This window comes from Mus pahari, chromosome 6 (assembly GCF_900095145.1).
Source record: "Mus pahari chromosome 6, PAHARI_EIJ_v1.1, whole genome shotgun sequence".
NCBI classification, from domain to species: Eukaryota; Metazoa; Chordata; class Mammalia; order Rodentia; family Muridae; genus Mus; species Mus pahari.
The window spans coordinates 38362531-38384703 of NC_034595.1; the positions used below are offsets into that span (position 1 = coordinate 38362531).

Below are 22173 nucleotides of genomic sequence, written 5' to 3' on the forward strand. Positions count from 1 at the left end.
TCTCTCTCTCTCTCTCTCTCTCTCTCTCTCTCTCTCTCCCTCTCCCTCTCCCTCTCCCTCCCCCTCTCCCTCCCTTTCTCCCTTCCTCCCTTCCTCCCTTCCTCCCTCCCTTGCTCCCTTCACCCCCACCCCCACCCCACCCCCATGAACCAGAAAGGAAAAGAGCCTGAGGGAGAACTGGGAGAACTCTCAAGGGCCACAACAAAGGAGCCACTTAATGCTTCTCACTCACCTCAGGCCATGGCCACTTACAGCTAGGAGAAATACTGGGACCTATCCTCCAGTAGGAAAAAGAATAAAGAGGTTTTGGGAATGACCACCAGTGTCTGCCACCGTTCCTGAGGAGGAATCGGAAAAGAAAACTGAAAACCTCTTGTCAAGGCCACCATGGTTCCTTAGACTAGTCGCCAAAGCTGATATTTGAATCACTGTATCCATTGTCTTTTCTTGTACCAAGCCCAGCACTGCCCCCACTACACACACACACACACACACACACACACACACACACACACACAAAGAAAGAAAGAAAGAAAGAAACTTCAAGAACATATCGTGTAAAAGTACACCTTTAGACACCCCACTTCAAGGCGCTGACAAGCTGCCATGGTACATGCAGCCCTCCAAGCATAACAAATGGTCCAGTTAGCAAGAATATCCTGTCTGGGATATTAAAGAAGAAAGGGATATTATAGCATCACGCTTCCTGGCAGCTCAGCGGAGATTAAAGGCACTAATCCTTGTAATCGGGTCCCGTTACCAGCCATTCTGACTAGACCCATTTATTGGTCCCTCCAAGGGAAAACACTGTGGTGCTGTTAAGAAACGCCACGGGAGGATAAAGCAGACACAGGTTAGTTTGCACCCCCTTGGTAGACACAAAGAGTACCCAGGAGTTCGGCATGGAGCCTGGACAAGTGACTGGTGGGCACCAGTATAGTTCCAGACTGTGCTTTGCTGCGGAGTGTGTTTTCTGCCATTTCTCAGACAACACTCTATGTAGAGTGTGCTGGCATGTTAGATGAAGGGGAGAGTTTCTAAAGCATGATGAAACGTTCCAACAACAGATAGCTAACTCAGCTAGCTCTTGTAGCTTCTAGAGGCCTCATCCCTAACAACAGCTTTGATGCTGCCATGGCCACACACACACACACACACACACACAAAGATATGATCATAGTTAAAGATCTAATGGCTTAGAAATCAGAGCAAGAAGTTGGGGATTTAGCTCAGTGGTAGAGTACTTGCCTAGCAAACCAAAGGCCCTGGGTTTGTCCTCAGCTCTGGAAGGGAAAAAAAAAAAAGGTAACCAGAAATTGCAGCAAGGCACATCAGCTGTCCTCTAAAGAGACAGTCTAGCAGAACAACAGGCTGTGAAGTATATTTGTTGAGAAAGGAGTTCCTGACATTGAAGGTGTCTTCATATAGATCTCCACTCTGAGATTGCTAGGTTAGTGACTAGCCCAGCATCAACAAGCTGCAGGTTCCAGTGACTATAGGCATTTTTTTTTCTTTTGAATGTGCATGTTTATGTGGTATGTGTATGTGTGTATACATGTGCACACGTGTAGGTTTATATTAGGAGGCCACAGTGTGATGCTGGGTGTATCCCTCAGTCATTCCCTTGCCTTTATACATTGAGATGGAGTCTCTCCCTAAGCCTGGAGCCCAGTAATTTGCAAGACCAGCTAAGCCAGATTGCTCTGGAGATCCTGTCTCCACTTCCTAAGCTCTAGAAATACACACAGGCTGCCACACACACCCTGTCATTTATTTGAGTCTTAGGGATCCCAATCTAGTTTTTTTTTTTGTTTTTGTTTTTTTTGTTTTTTTCGAGACAGGGTTTCTCTGTATAGCCCTGGCTGTCCTGGAACTCACTTTGTAGACCAGGCTGGCCTCGAACCCAGAAATCCGCCTGCCTCTGCCTCCCAAGTGCTGGGATTAAAGGCGTGCACCACCACGCCCGGCCCCCAATCTAGTTCTTAGGCTGCACAAGCGCTTTACCCTCTGAGCTGTCTCTAGATTTCCTAGTCTGAGGCCCATTTTTCCTCCTTTATATAATGGAATTGATATTAGGCCATGGCCTGTTGAGATCATTATGGAAAATAAGTGTTTACATCTCTGTAATGTTTGGCTTATAGTAAATGCTTAGTTAGTATTATTTTTAATGATGTCAGTGGGCTATTTCTGCCCAGCTCATTACACTCCTGGTGTCGAGGTATTCTGAACATCAGGATTAGGCGAGTATGGCTGGTGCCCTTCCAAGTATGTGTTGGCACATCTAGGGCCTAATGAGAGTCTCTAAAACATAGTATCCATCCCTTAAGAGAGAAGGGCACTAGGTCTCAGGTGCCTTGCTTATTTTCTTCATTCCATGTTCTTTATTCACAATGTCGAAGCCAGTCATGGAAGGGCTGGTCATCACTCCAGATATCTCTATAGTATCCTTTTCTGCCCTGAGGTCCACAGTCCCAAATCCCTAAATGAGAAATCCCTAAACTGTGGCAACGGCGATAACCCATTGCCAAGCTCACAGTGCAGGTCTCTTCCGAGGAACGTTTGCTACTAAACAGACCAGAGCAGGGTTTCCGTGCTTCTTCTCCTTGAAAGTATTGTGAAGTACTGTAAAGAATATTGTAAACCCCTTCCCTTTGCTATCCTGAACATTTCCGTTTCTTCCATGAAGCCTAATCTGATTCACCAGAGAAATATCCCTCCCAGGGTATACCCAATCTTGCCCTCATTGAGAAGCTTGGCTTTATGGGTCACAAGGCAAGGAATAATACAGGAAACAGGAAAAAATTTTCAATCAGTTCCTGGAGAAGTAAGAAATAGCCCTGTGAGCACTCTGACCCCTGGCTTCTTTCCCTTTTCCTCTGTTCTCTCCCCTGCCATACATCTGTTCTCTCTCTGCATCTCTTGGCTGACAGCATCCTACCACAGAAGTGTCTGTATACATATACAGGGCTGTTACTGTGGCCTCTAGGAATATAAGCTCCAAGTCCCAACAAGGCAGTCATCGGGGTGCTCACTCCTCCGTTGACCTAAGCAGTGCTCCCTCTGCATCAAACAAAAGGCTCATGTCATCTGATTCCCTTGCCCCCCCCCCCTTGCTGTTCTCAAAAACAGCCTTTTGTTCCCATTGGACACCAAAAGGAAGATATCCCAACTAAGTGTTAAATGGAAGTAATTCGATGCAGGAGGAAAGAACCCTCAGTAATAATTTATAAGAACCCATTTTCCCCTTTGCTTTTGAGAGAGAAATAACTAGATTTTTTTTTTCTTCAACTCCTTTACAGGGACTTTTCAATAACAAAAAAAAAAAAAATTAATGTAAAAATTTGAGCTCAGGGTTCAAAAGCCTAGCTGGCATGGTGATGGCATCATGATGTGCTTGCTCTCCCTAGTGGTGCTGCAATGGAAACTCAGCTCTTCGGCCTCTCAGCTGCATCTTTTCTCAAGGTGTGTCTGGAGATGCCAGCAGCCCCTCTTTTGTGAAGTCAGGCCTTTATCATCGAGATGAATCACTGCATGTCTCTTTCTGGGATGACAAGGCTTCAATAGCAAAGTTGGAATTTCCTCCTATTAAACCTACTCTTCCTGAGCAGTTAAGGCAAATAGTAGGTGCACAGGTAACTCCTTGGGGAGGTCAGGGCCCCAGGAGACCCTGTTTGTCTGTTTGGGACAGCACTACATTGTCTGGGGACAAAATATAGCCCCAGCTCTGGGAAATCTTTAGACTGAAAGTCTAGGTCTTCGGCTTTTCTTGGCGTTGGCCCCAGTTTCCAGTATTTGACATTCTAAACATGACTTGCATGCTTGCTGCAGAATACTGTGGGCAAACCCAGCTGGGTGGTAAAAGGAGATGAGGCTTCTGCTGCCCAGAAGCCTGGGAGTCAACCCTCCAAGCCTTCAGTCTTCCAGCTCCTGCAGAGCCTGTTGTTCTCTGTGGAGCCTCTTCAGAAGGCCACCAAGGAGCGCTTGTCACAATCTGTAAACTGCTTACCTGTCAACTTCAGGGAAACCTCCCGGGGAGCCCAGGGTGTTCCGAGAGTACAGAATCTGGTTGCCAAGGGTGGGCACCCATCACGTGACTATACACAGTCTCTCTGATGCTCACAGACAAAAAATATAAGAATAGATGGTGGAAGGGCAGAGGCCTACCCTTTGGTCCATTTTCTCTCCTGCTTCTGATGTCACCACTTTGTGTTCTCTTATTTTGAGAAGATAGCCTTTGTCTGGTTCACCCTTCTGACACTGTAACAACACACCCAAGATACCAACTCATAAAGAGAAAGTTCCTGTTGGCTCACAGTTTTGGAGGCCTCAGTCAGTTATCAACTGGCTTGTTACTTGGACTCAGTAGTTATATAACAGAACACCAGATAGGTGAGTAGAAAAGGAAAACCATACACCACAGGGCCAGGAGGCAAAAGAGGAAAGAGGGGTCTGGAATACCTTGGCCTGTCGTCAAAGGTGTTCCTCCCACAGACCATCTACCTAGACCCACTTCTTAGAAGTTCTGTCAACCAAAAGACTGTGCCTGGGGAGACGTGGGACTTGTGAGGACACAAAATTCAAATGAGAAAGGCTGGAAAGATGGCTCCGTGGTTAAGAGTGAATGCTATTCTCACAGAGGATATGAGTTAAGTTCCCAGAGCCCTCACAGCCACCTGTTACCCAAGTTCCAGCAGAGTTGATGCCTCTGGCCTCCCTCTGTAGATACCTGCATCCGCATGTTTATCCCCACACACAGATGAACATGCACGCACATAATCTTTTTTTTTTTTTTTTTTTTTTTTACTGAAGCCATGGCAGCTTGAAAAATAGAAGCATGTTTCCTAGCAGCTGCCATTTGTCTGGCTCAAGCATGGATTTTGATGTTTTATGTCTTTTGGCTTTATTTTTAATATAACGCCTATATAAAAAATAAGCATATGTATCAAAAAGATGCCACAACTGACCATTTCCAGGTCAAGAACTGGCAGTGCCAAAGACCCAGCCTCTGTCTCCCTCTCTGTGTCATAGCTGTTTGTGTTCATTCCACTCCTCAAAGGACCCGCTCATCCTCCTGCCGGTTAACATCAACTAATGCTGCTTGGTTTTCTGTTTTGTTTTGTTTTGTTTTTCAATAAAACTATAATTTCATAACTTCCCCTTCCCTGTCCTCTCTCCAATCCTCCCCATGAACCTCTCCCACCTTCCCCCACCCTGCTACTCTCTCTCAAATTAAAGCCCTCCATAAGATAGCCTGCTCCTTTCATCTGTACGATGTTACTTGTATGAATATGACTTCTAGGCTGCCTCGTTGGTATCGCATAGCAGTTTGGCGGTCTTCCCTGGGAAAACTGTTTCCCCTGCTCTCGGCATTCCCTAGTTACCTGTAGTTCTTTGTCTAGGGTTGAGGCCCCATGAAATTCTGCTTTCCGAGTTAGCAGATCTTATCGGTGTGGTTCTTACTCCCGTCCTGTTAAGCAGCCATGTTGGGGAGACTTCATGAGAGTAAAATACCAGTTTTTGTATATCACTTACAAACATGAGATCAGGTGGGATATAGTGCTATATCTGGATTTTTTTTTTTTACTGAGCACTATGTTTATCTCACTCAGTTATAGGATCTTCATTTTTATGAAGTATACACATTAAGGTTTTCTGCTTTATGGTGATTTCTCCGAAGAAGTTGAACATCCTTGTAACTTGGCCAGTGCCCTTTACCAGCTGCCACCGTTTCCTTCCCGGTTAACTGGCCTACCCTTTCCTGCCTTACCTCTAGAAGTCTCAAAAAGCCAAAGCTCCAGAGACAGTGAGAAGTCCAAGGTGATGTTTGGTTTGGCTGAAGTACGTTAGAAGACGCCCAGGCAGATGCTTCCTGCAGAGCAGGCTGGGCTGCCAGAGCCTCTAAATGTCCTGGATTCACCTGAACATTTGTCGGATAAGCCTATTTTTGTCTCTCTAGGTGTACCTGAAGCTGAAGTCACTTGGTTCAGAAATAAAAGCAAATTGGGCTCCTCCCACCACCTGCACGAGGGCTCCTTGCTGCTCACAGACGTGTCCTTCTCTGATCAAGGCCTGTATTCCTGCAGGGCAGCCAATCTACACGGAGAACAGACAGAGAGCACACAGCTCCTGATTCTAGGTAAAAAGCTTCTTAAAGTCACACCCTCGGATGACCATGTGGGGGGTGACTGACCAACCCTCTACCTCCCTTATCCCTTATTGAATCCAGACCTTAAAATAGAGGCAGGGACCCTTTATCCATTCATCCTGCAGTCAGTGCTTCCAACAGAAAAAGAGTGTGGATCCAGCTAAAGCTGAGTGTAAGGCCTGGTTCCACCTCTTGTTACTTATCCTTTATGGCACTGGATGAGTTATTCACCTTGTTAAATCTTAGATGCCGTTCTCTATGGGAAATATGACAATTGAGGATTTCCCATCCTACTAGGGTCATCAATTGGAGCTGGCAGAAGAAATATATATATATTTTAATTCCTATGCTAGGCTTTTCTTTGAAGAGCAAATGAGAAACATGGATTTAAAAAAAAATGTCATGTATGTTAAACTTTTCTCATCCATTTCTAGATAGTCTGCATACAATCTTTGCATGCATGTCCCAAGCATACAAACTCCTTATTATAAAGTCTGTCACAGGTCCTTGTGTAAAATAACCATTTCCTAGTAAGAACGGTCCCTGGCCAGCGGCCACCGTGATGTGTTCCCTAGGACAGAGTTTGGCCATCTTGCAAGCTATAGCCTGCTTTGCCCGCCTTCTGTTTCTTTTTCACTGAATCAGGTGTGGGAGGGGTGGTGACACTGAACAGAAGCTTCTAGGGGGGCTCTTACCCTTTAAAACTAGTGGAATAATTAGAGCCCATATCCTGACTCTCTCACACAGAGAGAGCTTTCTTTCTAAGAGGAGGGTGCAAAATGTGAGAAACAATAATGACATCCATGCATGTATACGTCAACATACTGTGTACTTACACTTGGATTTTCACACCTACCGCTGATGACGTACCCTCACCCACGCCCACTCAGAATCCAAGGGCCCAGCTGCAGTTTCACCTCATTGGTGGCTGTAGAAACCTCCAGACTTCATAAGAAACCACAGAAAATTGGCTCAGAGAATAGAAGGATGTCATCTGTTTTCTACCAGGTTTCATCAACTGAGCTGTTACTCTGCGGTCATACTGAGTGATTTTGCTCTCTGGTAGGGTTTTTCTCCCCAGTAAAGATGACTCTTCCTTGTCATCTCTGATAGCAGAGATGGACAGGCACTTTGGAGCACTACTGTGGCACCAGCAATGAAGTATTTTCTCCGAGCCAGTTCTTCCTGCGTTCCAAATAGAGTATGACCCTGAATACAGTGGATGAGCGTGATGCCTTCTCCATTATAATCAAACCTCCTGGAGGAAGACAGTCTCTGTTCCAATGCTTTGATGGGCTTTTCTTTATTAGGAGTCTTAGTGTAGTTAACAAATGTCAGTATGAAAGTATTTCTTTTTTTTAATCAGTGATAATATGGCTTAGTTCTTAGAGGGGAAATCCTGTTTGTCAAAATGAAATTTCATATCAAGTCCCGTGACTTAACTCCTAGTCTGAAAGCTCAACATGGAAGGGTGAGGCATTGGTTCTCATCCATTCATGTAGCCAGTGGACACACGTCTGTGTTACCGTATGTGGACTCACATAGGTTTTAGGGGGAAGGGGAACCTGCCCCTGAAGAATGGGAAGATAGAATAGGCGCACACATACATGCAAAGAATTGCCATAGAAGCTGTAGGGACAAAAGCAGAGGCTGACGTTTGATCCAAGAAAAATAGATTATTTCCTAGACAAAACTAGCCCTCCCTTTTTGCTTTTAATAAATAAATAATGGAGGAGAAGAGGACTAAAGACACTTTGACGATGGCTGTTTCCTGAAAAAGATGTTTATAATGAAGCAGCTAAGGCCCAGTAGAATGTGTACCCGCCTAAGTGCAATGGCACAGCCAAAGTTCAAAATGTGAATTTCTAAGTGCACATTTTTCCCTATAAAAAGGGTTGAATGCTCTGTTTCTTATGTAGATATATGATTCACAGTTCACCATCGTGCTCTCTCTGTGATGGTCTTTGGCAAAGCCACAAAGACAAAAATGTTCCTGAAGTAGACACCATCAACACTTATTTATGTGCATGGCTAACACGTGCTAACAAAATGCCAGGCACTTGGTAGGGGCCTGTCCAAATCCAGCCCTGACTCCTTGGAATATTTTCCGTGGCATCCCACAGTAACATTTTTGTGCCCTTTTTTGTGTGCTTGACCTGCTTAGCCATAAGAATTAGACCACAGAGCAAATCAACCTCACAACTAAATTGTCTCTCACTGAAAAGGGTTCTTGTACAAATCCTTTTAAATAAATTCTTGGATAGTATTCTATCTGTGGGGACAGTTACAAATTGCCTCATTCCTAAAGATATTATGAGTTAAGTTAAAAAAAATGGTTAAAACTATTTATCTCACAACTTGGCATATAGTAAATGCTAAAATTGTCCTTTAAAAAAAATCCCATCTTTGTAACATGTTTCAATTTATCTACATTGTTAGAAAGGCCCAGTGGTGGTGTGCTTTAAAGCAGTATAAAGTGAGAACTCCTGAGATTCACAGGCCTGGTTCTTATTACAGACCTTGTTATTTCAGGCATCAAATATTAAGCTTGAACCTCACCTTCATAGGTACACCTTTTCTATAGGAAAAATGAGGTTGCACATCCATTGCGGCAATGCTGGTGATACACACACACAGGGGTGTATGCCTGTCCTCTCTTGGCCTGAACATAGCATATATGTGCTATCCTCCTGACTCACCATCTGTCTTCTCCCAGATCCCCCCCAAGTCCCCACACAGTTGGAAGACATCAGGGCCTTGCTCTTAGCCACTGGACCGAACCTTCCTTCGGTGCTTATGTCCCCTCTGGGAACACAGCTGGTCCTGGATCCTGGGAATTCCGCTCTCCTTGGTGAGTCCAACCCTCTGAAACATTGGGCAAAAATCCAGGGCTGGACAGGATTTATGGATGGGTGACTGCCTGCAGGTGGGAGGGAGGCAGCAGTGGGGGGTGGCCAACAGGAAATCACTAAATTGCCTACAGAATCCAGACTCACCAGTGGAAACTTGGCTGACTTTCCACATGAGGTGAGTGCGGCTCTCAGTCTGGGCTCTACGGTTTGTCTGAATTCCAATATGGCCCCTCTTGGGCTGATGCCATGTCCCAGACCCTCTCCTTCAGGGGCACTCACTGAACTCTGAGAAACGGGTAGCAATGAACAACCCTTTCTGTGTCTCCTCCCCACCATGAGCCCTCTAACCTCTTGCTCTGAAACAACTAGAATCAGCTTTTAAGGGCAAGGCTATAGTGCTTGCAGTCCAGAGGCCAGAAATTCTGTCTAGGCCATCTCTCACTCTACAGAGTCTATAGCCAACCCAGATAGAGTTCCCAGGGCAAAACTTCCCTGCCATCAAACACTGGGGAGCAAGCTATTGCCTACACAACTGGTATCCAGAGTAGCAAAGTCTTTTGCTTGCATCTGAGCTCTGAGCTGCCCACTCTGGAATCATGGGAAAGACAGAGTGTGCATATAAGAGAACAGAGAATGTATGGGAAGTCTGTATGTCTTTCATTTAATTATGCTGTGACCCTAAGATTTATACTGGTTAGAGAGAAAAACCAAACCTTTTAATGGCTTTTTTTAAGACCATGAAAATGGAGACATTATTCACACTACGTGTACCTTGAATGAGATAACAGTAGATATAATTATTTTCTTGACTCAAATTTAAAGTTCTTCTGTTCTCCCACCCAAAGTTTTACCAGTCACACTGGCAATTAATTACTTTTCTGAGTGGCCAAGAGCTTCAGTGGGTTTACAGTTAGAAGACAAAGATATCCTTCAATTTCAATTTCCATCATTGTCTGAAATTAGAGGAGAGCCTTTATATCTTTCAGCAGATGGGAACACATCCGTCTTTTCTCTTCTGGTCTTGGTAAAGGTAAAACATCCGTCGAATCATAAAGTGGCCCTCTTCTGTTTGCTACTACATGAAGAACTTGGCATTATGTTTTCCCATAGCCTATAGATCAGTAGTCACGCAAGCTTCAAATGTCAGTTCCTTGGCTTACCAATGATAAGCCTACTCCAAATTAAGTATGGACATCTTAAACATCTTTGTTTTAGACATCTCATTATCCTGTTAGTTAGAGCCCAGTAACTAACAAAGGTCATAGCAGTTACTAATCTTCAAGCTGAATGACTCTTTTGGGTCACTCAGGTACCATTCCACAAGCAGGAAAGGTTGTGGACTCATACCTTTCTATGATAGCTCTAATTTCTTTCTCCCTTATTCTGAAATAATATTTTTGTCTCATTTTAGCCATGGGCAATAAGGATTTATTGTGCTTGCTGCTGCATTCCATTGCTGGTTTATGATGCTTTGTTACCTTAGACTGGTATTTAAATCTAACAGTTAAAACACCTTAATATTCCAGACTGCTCCATTTGAAGGAGACAGTGAGCCAGTGTTCATAAAGTCCCTGGGTGTAACCGCCAGGACAAAAATCAGCGTGCCCCAGCACTGGAGACCTAAGGGAGCTCTGTGTGCAACTATGGAGATAAATTAGAGTTAGGAAATTGTGTCAAATATCAGGTCTCTGAAAACTGGGTTTTCACAAACCAGCGCCTCCATGATGCTATGAAAATGCATGAGTAGCATTCAGATAGGCAGAATGCGGGAGAAATGGACAGTCAGGACTAGGAAAAAAAAAAGAAAAGAAAGTGATGCCATGGATCCTGAGATGAACTGTGCAAAATATTTGTCAGGGATCATTCTAGAAATAACTGTGCAATACCTTTGCTTTGAGCCTGATGATAGGCAGCTAGACTAGAATCAAGATTAGCAAGGCTCAGCCGGAGTTCACCTCAACAACTCTGATGCCCTCTGTCCTCCTTGAGCTTCTCCTGCCCATCCAGATTAGTTCACCAGTTAGCTACCAGTGTGACAGGTCCCCACCCCTGGTCCTCTGGCTGGGCCCTCGGTTGTAAGAAATGGACCAGTAAGGCAGTTTCACACTGAGTTCTTAAGAAATTAAAACAGTAAAGAGCATCAAATTGAGGAACAACTTGAATTCTGGACTGTAGAAAAAGCAGGTGCAGTTTTTTAAAATGCTAAGATGAATAATTAGAGATTTTTAACTTTTGTATTATGTGTGTGGTTTTGTGTGTGTGTGTGTGTGTGTGTGTGTGTGTGTGTGTGTACGCACACATGTACGCGCATGTGAGTGCAGTCAGATCCCTTAGAATTGGAAGTATAGGCAGTTGTAATTCACCAGACATGGATGCTGAGATTCAAACTCAGATCTTTTGCAAGAGAAGTGGCCACTGAGCCGTCTGCTCAGCTCTTAGCTTTTCTTTACAAGAGGATGATGTAGTAAAAGAAATACTCAAGACAATCTATCTAGCAGTCTGAATGATCAATCTTATTCTAAGGGTAACATATTCTAAACCAAGATGGAAATCTGTATCTTCTATCACTCAGGACAGGTACTACCTTGGATTCATTAATATCCGTGCCTGAGCCACTTGATTTCGTGGGTGAAAACCATTTGCCAGCCCTGATGGAGCCAGCAAGTGGTTAGGCTCAAGTATTTCTTGGTGCTTGGGGCTAACTGCCTGTAATCTAATTATGCACCGTGGTACACATGGTTCTGAGGCACGGGAGCAGTGGTTCCTGGGCTGTGGTTCTCCTCTTTCATTAAAGGAAAGGGAGAACTGGAGTCTTAAAAGCCATCTCTCAGAGCTAGCTCTTATTCGCTGAGACTTGAGTGTTGAGATTCCAGGGGGGTGAGTGAGTCTATTTCCAGAAATAGACTGTTGTCTTAGCTAGATGGCATATTGGCATTGATCCCCCTTCAAGCCACAGCTGCGGCTGATGGGGTAGTGCTTGAGTCTGCTCTTTAAGGCCTCACTTTCCATGAGTGTAACATAGAAAATTAGGACCAAGTCTCTTAGTAGAAAATGCCCACTGAATTCTGCTGTACAGAGAGAGGGTCCAGCCTACCTGATCCATTGTCCCGAGCGACACAAGCATCACTTCTTTGGAATCTGGTGATAGTAATCCTTTCTGCAGGAGGCTCAAGAGTACGCCGGCTTCTCTAGAAGGAAGAGTCAGCCCCATGATGTGGCACTACCACCTCTGGTCCAGCTCTAACTCAGGGCCCCACAGTCTCCATCCTCAGAGCAGAAGCATTGCAGACCGCCCCAGGGTATCTAAACCTTCTTGTAACTTTGAATACAATGTTTTTGGAAGGACCACCAGGGACAATAGTATTCATTTATAGGGTAGAATTGTAGATTTTTCTTAAATGACTTTAACTGGAGTTATAATTATCATAGCAATATATCTCCATTGTATAACAAGTAAAAATCGAATTTTAAAAAAAGAAAAGGAAAAAATATCTAATGATTCAACCCTGAGGTATGAGTGCAAATACCTTAAACATCAGTGTAAATCCTTTATATATTTTACCTAAAGTTAACTATGTGCTGCACACTGGCTTTAAGGATTTTATCACTTAGTGATATCCAACAGATATCTATGTCTCTAAAACTTTTTTATAATTTCGTTTTTCATGGCTTCCTTGACAGAGAATACTGTCTTACTCAGTCAATACTCTGATGGATTTTTGTGGTCTCTGTAGTCTTTTCACTATTTTAAAAAATAAGCATAATGACTTTTTTTTTTCTGTCTTCATGTGACCCCTGTTTACTTGGGATCAATTCCTAATGGCAGACTTATTGTGTCAAGTCTTCATACTGTTTGGGATCTTACTAAGTATTATCTAACTTTCCCCCAACTAAAGTGTATCCCTCTTATATACCCATGAGAACTGAATGAGAGGTCCCATGTCTCAAAAGTGTTATCTACATAGGTTATACATTTATCACTGTAATTGTAGTGCACAATGCCATAAGATATAAGAAACATTATTTATAAGTACATCCTTATATTTACTCCTTTTGCAATTTAAATAAATTTTTCAGTCTCCTAATTTCATTTCGGAATTGCTCATTAGTGTCATCTGTTCATTTATGACAGTTATCCTTTTTATTGATTTATAGGACATATATTTATGCATGCTTAACCATTCGATAATCGACGTGAAACAAATCACACATAATCTAAAATGGAAATTGCTCCTACAGCAAACAGACTGAGCATACAGCACTTCCAAGGTTGCCTCCTACACCTTTGGTTTTGTTTGTTGTGCGTCTTCCTGGCTTGATCTCTTTTTCCTTCCAGCCCTTCACAATCACCCCTCGGAACCTTCTCTCCCCCACTCCTCCACCTCAGGGAACCACCACGGATTCATCTGCTCTCTATCAGAGTAGGCAATCTTGCTGTGCACAGTGTTACATAAAGGGAACAACACCATTGGGGATTGGACCTTCTTTTATGAATCTTTTTTATTTAAGGAGTTTTACACACACACACACACACACACACACTTCCCTCATCCGATCCTGCTTACCCTCTTCTTGTCAGCTAGGACTTCTTCATTATCACACCATTTAGCCTCATCTATGCTACCACCTTTGTCATTAGAGCACGGTCTCCTTTCACTGCCTAACACTCTGTGTATGGATATATTATAGTCTGCCTAGTCACCCACCGATTGAGAAACAGAATGGTCACTTCAGCTTCTAGTTATTAAAAATGCAGCTGGCATAAAAATTCATGCATTAGTCTTTGAATGGACATATGCTTTCACTTCTCCTCACTAAACGCCTAGGGGAGACAGGCTGTATGACAAGGCAGGTGTGTGGGTAGGACTTTAATAAATGGCCACAGTGCTCTTCACAGTGGCCCATTGCTTCATACCTACATCAGCACTTTGGGACATTCTAGATCCTCCAAGTCCCCAGCAAAGCTTGCTCTCCTTGCTGTCTTAGTTTTAGGAGGTCTGTAGTGATATCGGTGTGGTTCACATTTACATTTTTCTGATGACCAGCAGTGTTGACCTGCTTTCCCTAATTACACCCCAATTCCTTCAGCAAAACAGCAGCTCAGATGTTTTATCGACCTTTTAAACTCAGAGGTTTCTTCCCTTAGAATTGAATCTTCAAAAATCTTTATATAATTTAAAAGCCTACTGTTAGATACATGATTTTCAGATATTTTGTACTGTGGCCATCATTTCATTCCCTTAACTATGTCTCTGAAGAATGGAAAACTGAGACCTTGGTATGGTTCTCCATCATATGCTTGTTCTACTATACATTGTTCTTATATTTAAGAAATCTAGAAGACACCAAGAGTCTTAAACCTATTTGATGGGGGTTCATTGTAGAGTTCCAAAAACTATCCATTTTGTGAACAGAACTGTGTTGTTGTAAGTCACATCCATTCACTGGCCTGCGTGTTGTCCTCAGTAGTATCCATGCCACAGAACAGAGCTGAGTACTCACAACTGAGAGGCCCTGTGGCCCCCGTGCCTAAGTATCCTTCTTCTGGCCCCATACAGAAAGCATTTGCCACACATTATTAACTACAATGCTGAGGTCTATAATGGAAATCACAAATCCTGCTTCAAAGTCACAGTGTCTCCACCGTCATTGTGCCCTGTCACTGAGTTAGGCATTCTTCCTGAGATCTGAGACCCTGAAAGGCTTAGAACATCCTACCAACCAGGAAAGAGGAAAACCCTGTTCTGTCATCCCTAGGTTTTCCCCAGATGACTCCAGCAACAAAATACGCAGATAGCTGTGTGTGACTGTGTAGTTGGCTCAGGCAATAAAGTGTTGTTCTGCCACCATGAGTTTGGATATCTAGCGTCCATGTAAAAAGCGAGATGTGCTGGCATGTGTCTCTGGGAGCTGGGGGACATGGATCCTTGAGGCTTGCTGGCTACCTAGTGTGGCCAGGTTAGTGAGCTCTGGGTTCACTGAGACTCTGTCTCAGAAAATAAGATAGGTTCTGTGAAATGCATTCACATACATCTGGCTTATACACACACACACACACACACACACACACACACACGTTCTCAATCTTCTAATGCTGCGACCCTTTAGTACAGTTGTGGTGACCCAATCAAAGAACTATTTTCATTGCTACTTCATAACTGTAATGTTGCTACTGTTATAAATCATAATATAAATATCTATGTTTTCCAATGGTTTTAGATGATCCCTGCAAAAGGGTCATTCACAAAAAGCATTTGCAACCCACAAATTGGGAACTGCTGTTCTTAGAACACTCTCTCCTTTGTCAGTGAACAAGCTCAACTCCATAGACCTTCAAGCATCCCTGCTAGAGGCACGTGGCCCATCCCCATAAGAGCCATTTTCCCATGCCTAATAATTTTGCAAAGAGCAGGGAGAACCCATGACTAGTCCACCCTCAGTGTTCCTGGCCCTTCTCCCCTGCAGGGCTCTAGCACACACCCAGCTCAGACTACAGCCTCACAGCAGCACGAGCATCCTCTCTGCATCTCAGAGCCCATCAGGCACCAGGACCAAGGCTCACAGACCATGATCACACAGTTGTGTTTCCACACTAACCACCTGTCTACACTTGCACTGTTTCTGGACATTCATATCTCTGCAGACAACTGCAAAGCTCAACTGGCCCAAGACTTCTGTTTAGAGCAGTGGTGATCCATAATCTCATCCTAAAAGGTGAACATTTCTTTCTCTAGCACTAAGTTAGAACTGGGCCATTCCAATAAAGAATGTCACACTGGTGGGCAATCCAAGTCCACCATGCAGGGAACATACAAAGCCCTGAGCTGGAGTCCACAGATGGAGTTCACAGTGTTAGTGTGTAAACACCAAAAAGTAGAAAGGTACATCAGGGAACAGTTCAGTATGTGGGAAGGAGGTTGCCTCTACAACCAGAGGCACTCTTAAAACTATGATCTGTGAGCATCGATGTGCAGTAAGCTACTGAGCCTGGCTCATGTCGGCTGGAAGAAATGCTAAGTACATCCCCAGCCTGGGTGGATGTGACATGTGCGCTCCAAGAACAACAAAAAAGAGTCCACGGTGGCTGGAGTGGAGTCACAGAGAGAAGAAATGGGGGCTGGGGAGCCGACCAGATAGGCAAGAAGGCAGAGGGCAAATTTTGTAAGGCCTTGTAAATGGTCACATTAAAACAACAGAGAAAAAAGTCTTTAAATGTCCAATTTATAAACTGACTCAATATTGCACTGAGCATCGTGAGCTTGTCCAGGACTGGGCAAAGGCAGGCAGAAGTGATTTCTTTTATTAGAAGCCATGTGGCCAACTGCATGCTGTACAGCTAACTCTAGTAAACCAGAGGCTTATCAAGCTGGCTCTGGTACAAGCCAATATTCCTGAGTTAATTTGACTCACATGTGTTGGGCACCTGCTAGCCTACCTGGCCTGAAGCTTCAGCAGGCACGTGCCTAACCATTTCCTCCCCCAGTAAGAGGGGCCCAAATGGATCATCGAACCACCTGGGAAATTTAAAACTGTTTCAACAAAGACCAATTAAGCTAGACTCTCTGGGGGCGGAGCTAAGCATCAGTACTTTTAAAGAAATTATTCTCAGCATCGAGTGGATTTCCAAAGGCACCTCCCCATTCCTTACTACATGCTTAGAGTGGAAAAATGGAATATGTCATCATCTAGAATAGTGTAACTTAGCACACAATTTCTTTGCTGTTCAAATCTATCGCTGCATGTATCCTTCTCCCCGCCCTACTCCTGCTTGTCTTATACAATAACTCCATTTCTGTCCAAATTCTCCCCTGGTCTTTGCCATTGCCTTGATCTTTCTTTTCCCTAAATACCCTCTCTTGACCTCAAACTAAATCCTAGAGATCTTTGTCCCTGCCTGGAGTGATCACTCTCCACTGATCTCCTAGTCACCTGCTCCACACCAGGGCTAGGCAAACATTTTCTGTAAGAAGAGAAATAGGAACTGTTTTCAGCAAGCACTGTGTTGTGCCCCATAATAATAAAACTGTATTTCCAATTCAAGAGTCAAAGCTATGGACAACCTTCTCTAAGTCACTTAGTATTACGCTTAGTATTACTAGACATTTCATATCTCCATCATGTCTCTCAGCTTGCTTCCAGATCCTAGGGAGAAAGGGAGCTCCATTTTCCAGCATCTTAAAACAGAGATTGGTCCTCCTGAGTCACCCCATCTTCCATTTCTATTTTAATTACAGTTTTTCCATCTGTCCCCCACCTCCACCCTCGCCCTTAGAAGCGCACTTCCTGATTCCCCTGGTATAGGCTGCATCAGGCACTTCCTCCCATCAGTTCTGAGGAAATGCACACTATGACATCAGTGATGTCCTAGGCCACATCTGTTAGGAAACCGGTTTCGTTGGGATCCTTGGGAAGACGAAGATCATCACCACTTCCTCTCCAAAGATAGCTGTGAGAACAACAAGACCTGAAGGCCAAAGGTTAGGTAAAAATTAATTCACAATGGGGACCCACCCCAGAGGTGTCAGGGAAAGTGATGCAGAGGAAGGGCAAGGCAACCTGAAGGGCAGGACCAGCATCCTTGATGAGGAAAGCCAGCGCAAAAAGACATTTAACCTGACCCTCTTCAAAGAACAGTTGACATCTGTTTCCTCATTTATACTGGGAAGCTGAGATTTCATGCCACAAGGAAATCATGTTTTGTTTCCTGAAGTGTTGTCCACAAGGAGACTATGCTTCGCCACGAAGAAGAAAGACTGGTGTTTTGTTGTTGTTGTTGTTCACAGCCTGTGTTTATTTACTTTGGTCTCTTTTTTTAAGGTAAAATTTGAAGTGGATACCAGAGCCCAATAGGGAGGAGATGAAGCTCAGCAGCACAGACTGTGTAAAATGAAATCAGTATTTCAAAAGAGTGTTTATGGGAAAGCCATGGGAAGAGGTACAGCAGTTCTTCAGACTGGAATACACAACCATAAATATAAAAAGACACCAAAGCATAAGTGACATTTAAAATAGCTGGGCAGAGAAAGCAAAGCAGTAAATCTCCCCCACTTGCCACTGTTCCAGGCCATAGCAAGTAACCAGGCATGGACTTATTTTAAGATTCTAGATAATCAGGAAGTGGAGACTTTGAGAAAATTCACTCACACTTGCTCCTGCCCTTTCCTGGCACCAAGACAGAATTCCCAGGCCACTGCCCTTCCTAGCATACCCAATAGGAATGATGTGAATGAGTCTGGTGTCCCCAAAATAGACAGGTATTGAAAGGCCACCAGTGGGAAAATGAGGAACTCTACACTTGCCCTAATAAATCCTTCCTCACCATGAAATGGCTCTTGAAAACACCCCCTGGTGTTCTGTGCCCTCTCTGTTTGTGTGGTGCTAGACTGGCAGGTTTACAGCAGCTGCAGGACCCAAAGGCAAACTATAGAAGAAAAAGGGCAGGATTGTGTCTCAAGGTTTGTTAGGATCTGTGAAAGGAGAGACAGACCCTCCTGCCTCAGTTCTCAGCCAGCTTTATAGAAGAAACGGCGCCTCCATTGGAAGAGTCATTTCCAAATGTCCAGCATCTGGTTCCTCACTGGGATAAATAACCCAGCCCACAGAACTGGGTTTGTGAGACTTAAATGAGAAGCTCTGTGCAGTGTGCCTAGCTTAGTGCCCAGAACAAAAGTAAAAGCTAATATGTGTTCATTTTTGCCCTTTGTACTTCTGTTGTCATAAACCTAAGAGTCCATTCTCTTCTTCACTGTGGCCTACACTAAGCTCGTCCTTGGATTTAGGGACAGTTGCTGGCTGCCAAGTGTCAAGTGTTAAGAAGTAGCTCAGAAGGCGTGTGCCTTATTAGAGGGTCCATGTGTGGTACCTTCTGGGTAGGAGCACAGAGGTCCTGACCCATGTGTGCCCTTAACATGAAGGGACTCCTTGGATCAAAAGATCAGCCCATGAGTGATAACAGTAGAAGAATAATGGTAATGTAATAACAGTGTAATAGAAGAAGGAGATGTGAGGGTGAAGCAGCCACTCTGAAAATTAATAAAAGACCAAGGCTGCAAGGCTTGGTCCTCTCATGAAAGACCTTTTCCCTTCCATCCTCTAATGTCCATGATGCCTAATGGGGCTCTTCCCCTGCATTTCAGAGCATGGCACAGTGATCAGAGCAGACTCTAGAACCAGCAGGCTTGGCTATGCTACCTATTGACAGCTGAACAACCACAGACAAATGATTCAAGCTCTCGTGCCTTAGCCTACAAACTGAAGACAGATGGTTGCATAAAGTTTTGGGGTTCTTGCAAATGGTAAATATAGTATTTAAAGTGTTAGAGCGGTGTCTCTGCACATGGTGTGTGTGCAGTTCCTGTAGACTCCCTCTTGCCCCAGCCCTTGCCTTCTTGAAGTAGCAGAATGAAGGAAGTTGAGTCAACTTGGTGGCCAAGTCCTAGCAGCAGGGATAAAAAAGATGCTGCATAGCTCCTATTTCTTCACAAAGAAGATTCAGGCCTCGGTCTGCCTAATTTTTCATGAACTTACTCATTTTCCACTTTCTTAGTTCTTTAACTCTTTGCTTGTTAAATTCACTTACATCTTAGGCAAGTTCTCTTTGAGAGTTCCAGCTTATCTCAGATAAACTAAGCAAGAGGTCCAGGCCACTACTGAGCCAAAAGGGTAAAGCAAACATGTGCTTTGGGATAGTTCTCTAGTGGAGTCACATAGCTTTTCAGTCTTCCTTTATGCAGTTTGCCCTAGAGAACAGCATCTGAGAAGACTTTGTGAAGAAATAGGAGCTATGCAGCATCATAAAGGATCTATAGGATTAGATGGGCCAAGAAAGCATAGGTAGGAATCAGAACCACACACATCCTTCCAGGAAAGCCATGAAGATGCAAACAAAGCAAGGAACATGTTCCTGTGTTAAGTCCTACACTGGGTCTCTGGAGCCTTGATTCCTTTGTGTGTGTGTGCAAATAGCTGATGTCTATGGAAGCAGGACTCATCAGAGTCTGGTCCCCAGTGAAGTCCATCTTACCCTTGGGGATAAGGAGTGGCAGGGTTTCCATGAGCTGTGTTCAGTTAGAGTTTGGAGAAGTGGAGTTGGCTGCTAATGTAGAAATAGAATTAATTTTGACTCTTACATAATTAGCATCTGTCTTTTATAGAGCAGAAATGCTACCCAGCTTCCATCTTACCTATACTCCTTTATGTCTTCTGGGTAAATGTTTGGAAATTATCTTACTACACATATACTCCTAACTTCCTCTCCTGCCCATCACTGGACCTATAATCCTGAAAGTCTCCTCAAATCTCAAGGTCCCTGGAGTTTAAAATGTATTATAGAAAAGGTCTGAAGTTGTAGCTTAACTTTACTATTTTTATTTCAAAAAGGTACTTTTCAGATAGATGCAAAACTGACAAGACTGATTGTAAGTAACCAGGTAGTTGAGAGAAAGGTATAAGGAAGAATTTCTATCTCTTCTGCTACTGATAAAATTTCAAACCAAGCATACATATGGAATATGCAAAATCAGGTGACTAAAACCTGGAAATCTGGTTCAATTGCCCAGATGTCTTTCATACCAAAAAGGTTATGCCATCTCAGCCCTCACCAGTGTGTATCATTTGCCTGTCCAACTCTGCAGACCCCCAGAAACAGAGGCCAGCTTTGAATGTCTCTCCCCTGCGTGCCTAGAAAGGAGGCAAAGGGATTAATCCAGAATAACATTTTGGCATCGTTAAGATCACAGCACAGAATACAGCGGTGGAGTTCAGCTTTGTTTCCATATAGCTGCTGGCGTGTATTAATTGTAGAAGGTAGAAAGGACATTTTGCCAGGACATAACCATGCAAGGGTTTTGGGTTGCATTTCTAAAATTAGAAAGGATTCTCACTCTTCTTGGAAATTTTATCATTCAAAAGATGGTCTGCTGATGACTGTGGCTGCTCCTCACCTGTGCTAGCCTGTCAGAACAAACCCCAGGAGATGTGTCGGGCCAAAGGGGATCAGATAATGATCACAGTAGCTGAACTATCTATCACCTATGAAATGGGACCCTGTAATGCATCCACATCTCCCTGGTGGTTCAGATTCCTTCACCTCCACTTCTAACCCCTTATCTCTGAACGGTATGTGAACAACAAATTCAACCCCAAGGTCACCATTCTACCAAGAATTTTTAATGTGAAAATCCACTGTAATTATGGAATTCCTTACTTCTCTCTTGGCTGGGCAGCTCAGAAATAATGAGTTCCCTGTACATTTTGTTTCCAAGGAGATAGAACCAAAAATTCATTTGAGGCACTTCTAGACCCTGGCAGGAACCACTGTGTGCAATGTGTGACTCTTTGAAGTGGTATCAAGACAGATAAATCAGCATAAATCTGCGTGTCTGTTGTCCTGCCAGCTTCCTGAGCCCAGTAAAGGGATTTGGGCCAAGCAGAAGGTGGCCATGGTGCTCCTATATGCACAACAAATACTGCACATCCTCTTAATTCCAGCCCTATAATCTTGTTCCCAACCATAAGAAACCTTCCTAGCCTCTCAAATCCTTCAACAGTTAATTCACAGTGATATAATGGAGATTCTGGGTATCACAAGGTTATAGTGAAGTGCTTCTGCTAAGGACACTAAAATCACCCCAATGACAGTATAACTGCAGAGAGTAAAAACAGTACCAAAAAAGGTGAATGGGAAGCCGAGTAATGGAAGCTTTTACTAAGAAACCATTGCAGAACTCTTTACTTTTAGAACCTAACCATGCTCCATATAAAACTGGATTTGATTATAAAAATGATATGTTTTGGTCTCTGTATCTGTATGTTCCATATTCAAAGATTCAACCAGATCAAAAGCAGTCAGGAAAAAGAAACCTATCTTTACTCAACACAGTCTCTATGTGCTGTTACTGCCTAAATAACACGGCATAGCGACTATTTACATACTATTTGCATAACTAGATATAACTGGAAGCACACAGAAGAATATGCACATGTTACATGTTGATACTGTGCCATTTGACACAGAGGCTAAGACATTTTCTGCCTTCAACACCCAAAGGGGTCCAGAACTTGTCCTCCCAGACATACCAAGGGGTAAGTATTCCATTTGAGGACGGACATGGACTCCTTCCATGCAGAGAGATGACTTTGCTTTTCTCTGTTAAAAACAAAAAAAAAAAGAGATGC

General features: G+C 43.6%; 1 protein-coding gene across 2 annotated transcripts in view; it reads left to right on the plus strand.

The window, feature by feature from the left end:
• Adamtsl1 (ADAMTS like 1) overlaps positions 1-22173 on the plus strand; it is a 365598-nt gene that overhangs the window by 317311 nt on the left and 26114 nt on the right. For both annotated transcript variants that reach the window (XM_021200231.2, XM_029540103.1), the window contains 2 exons: positions 5957-6136; positions 8862-8996. In XM_021200231.2, coding sequence (XP_021055890.1) covers positions 5957-6136; positions 8862-8996 — 315 coding nt within the window. The remainder of the gene's footprint in view (positions 1-5956; positions 6137-8861; positions 8997-22173) is intronic.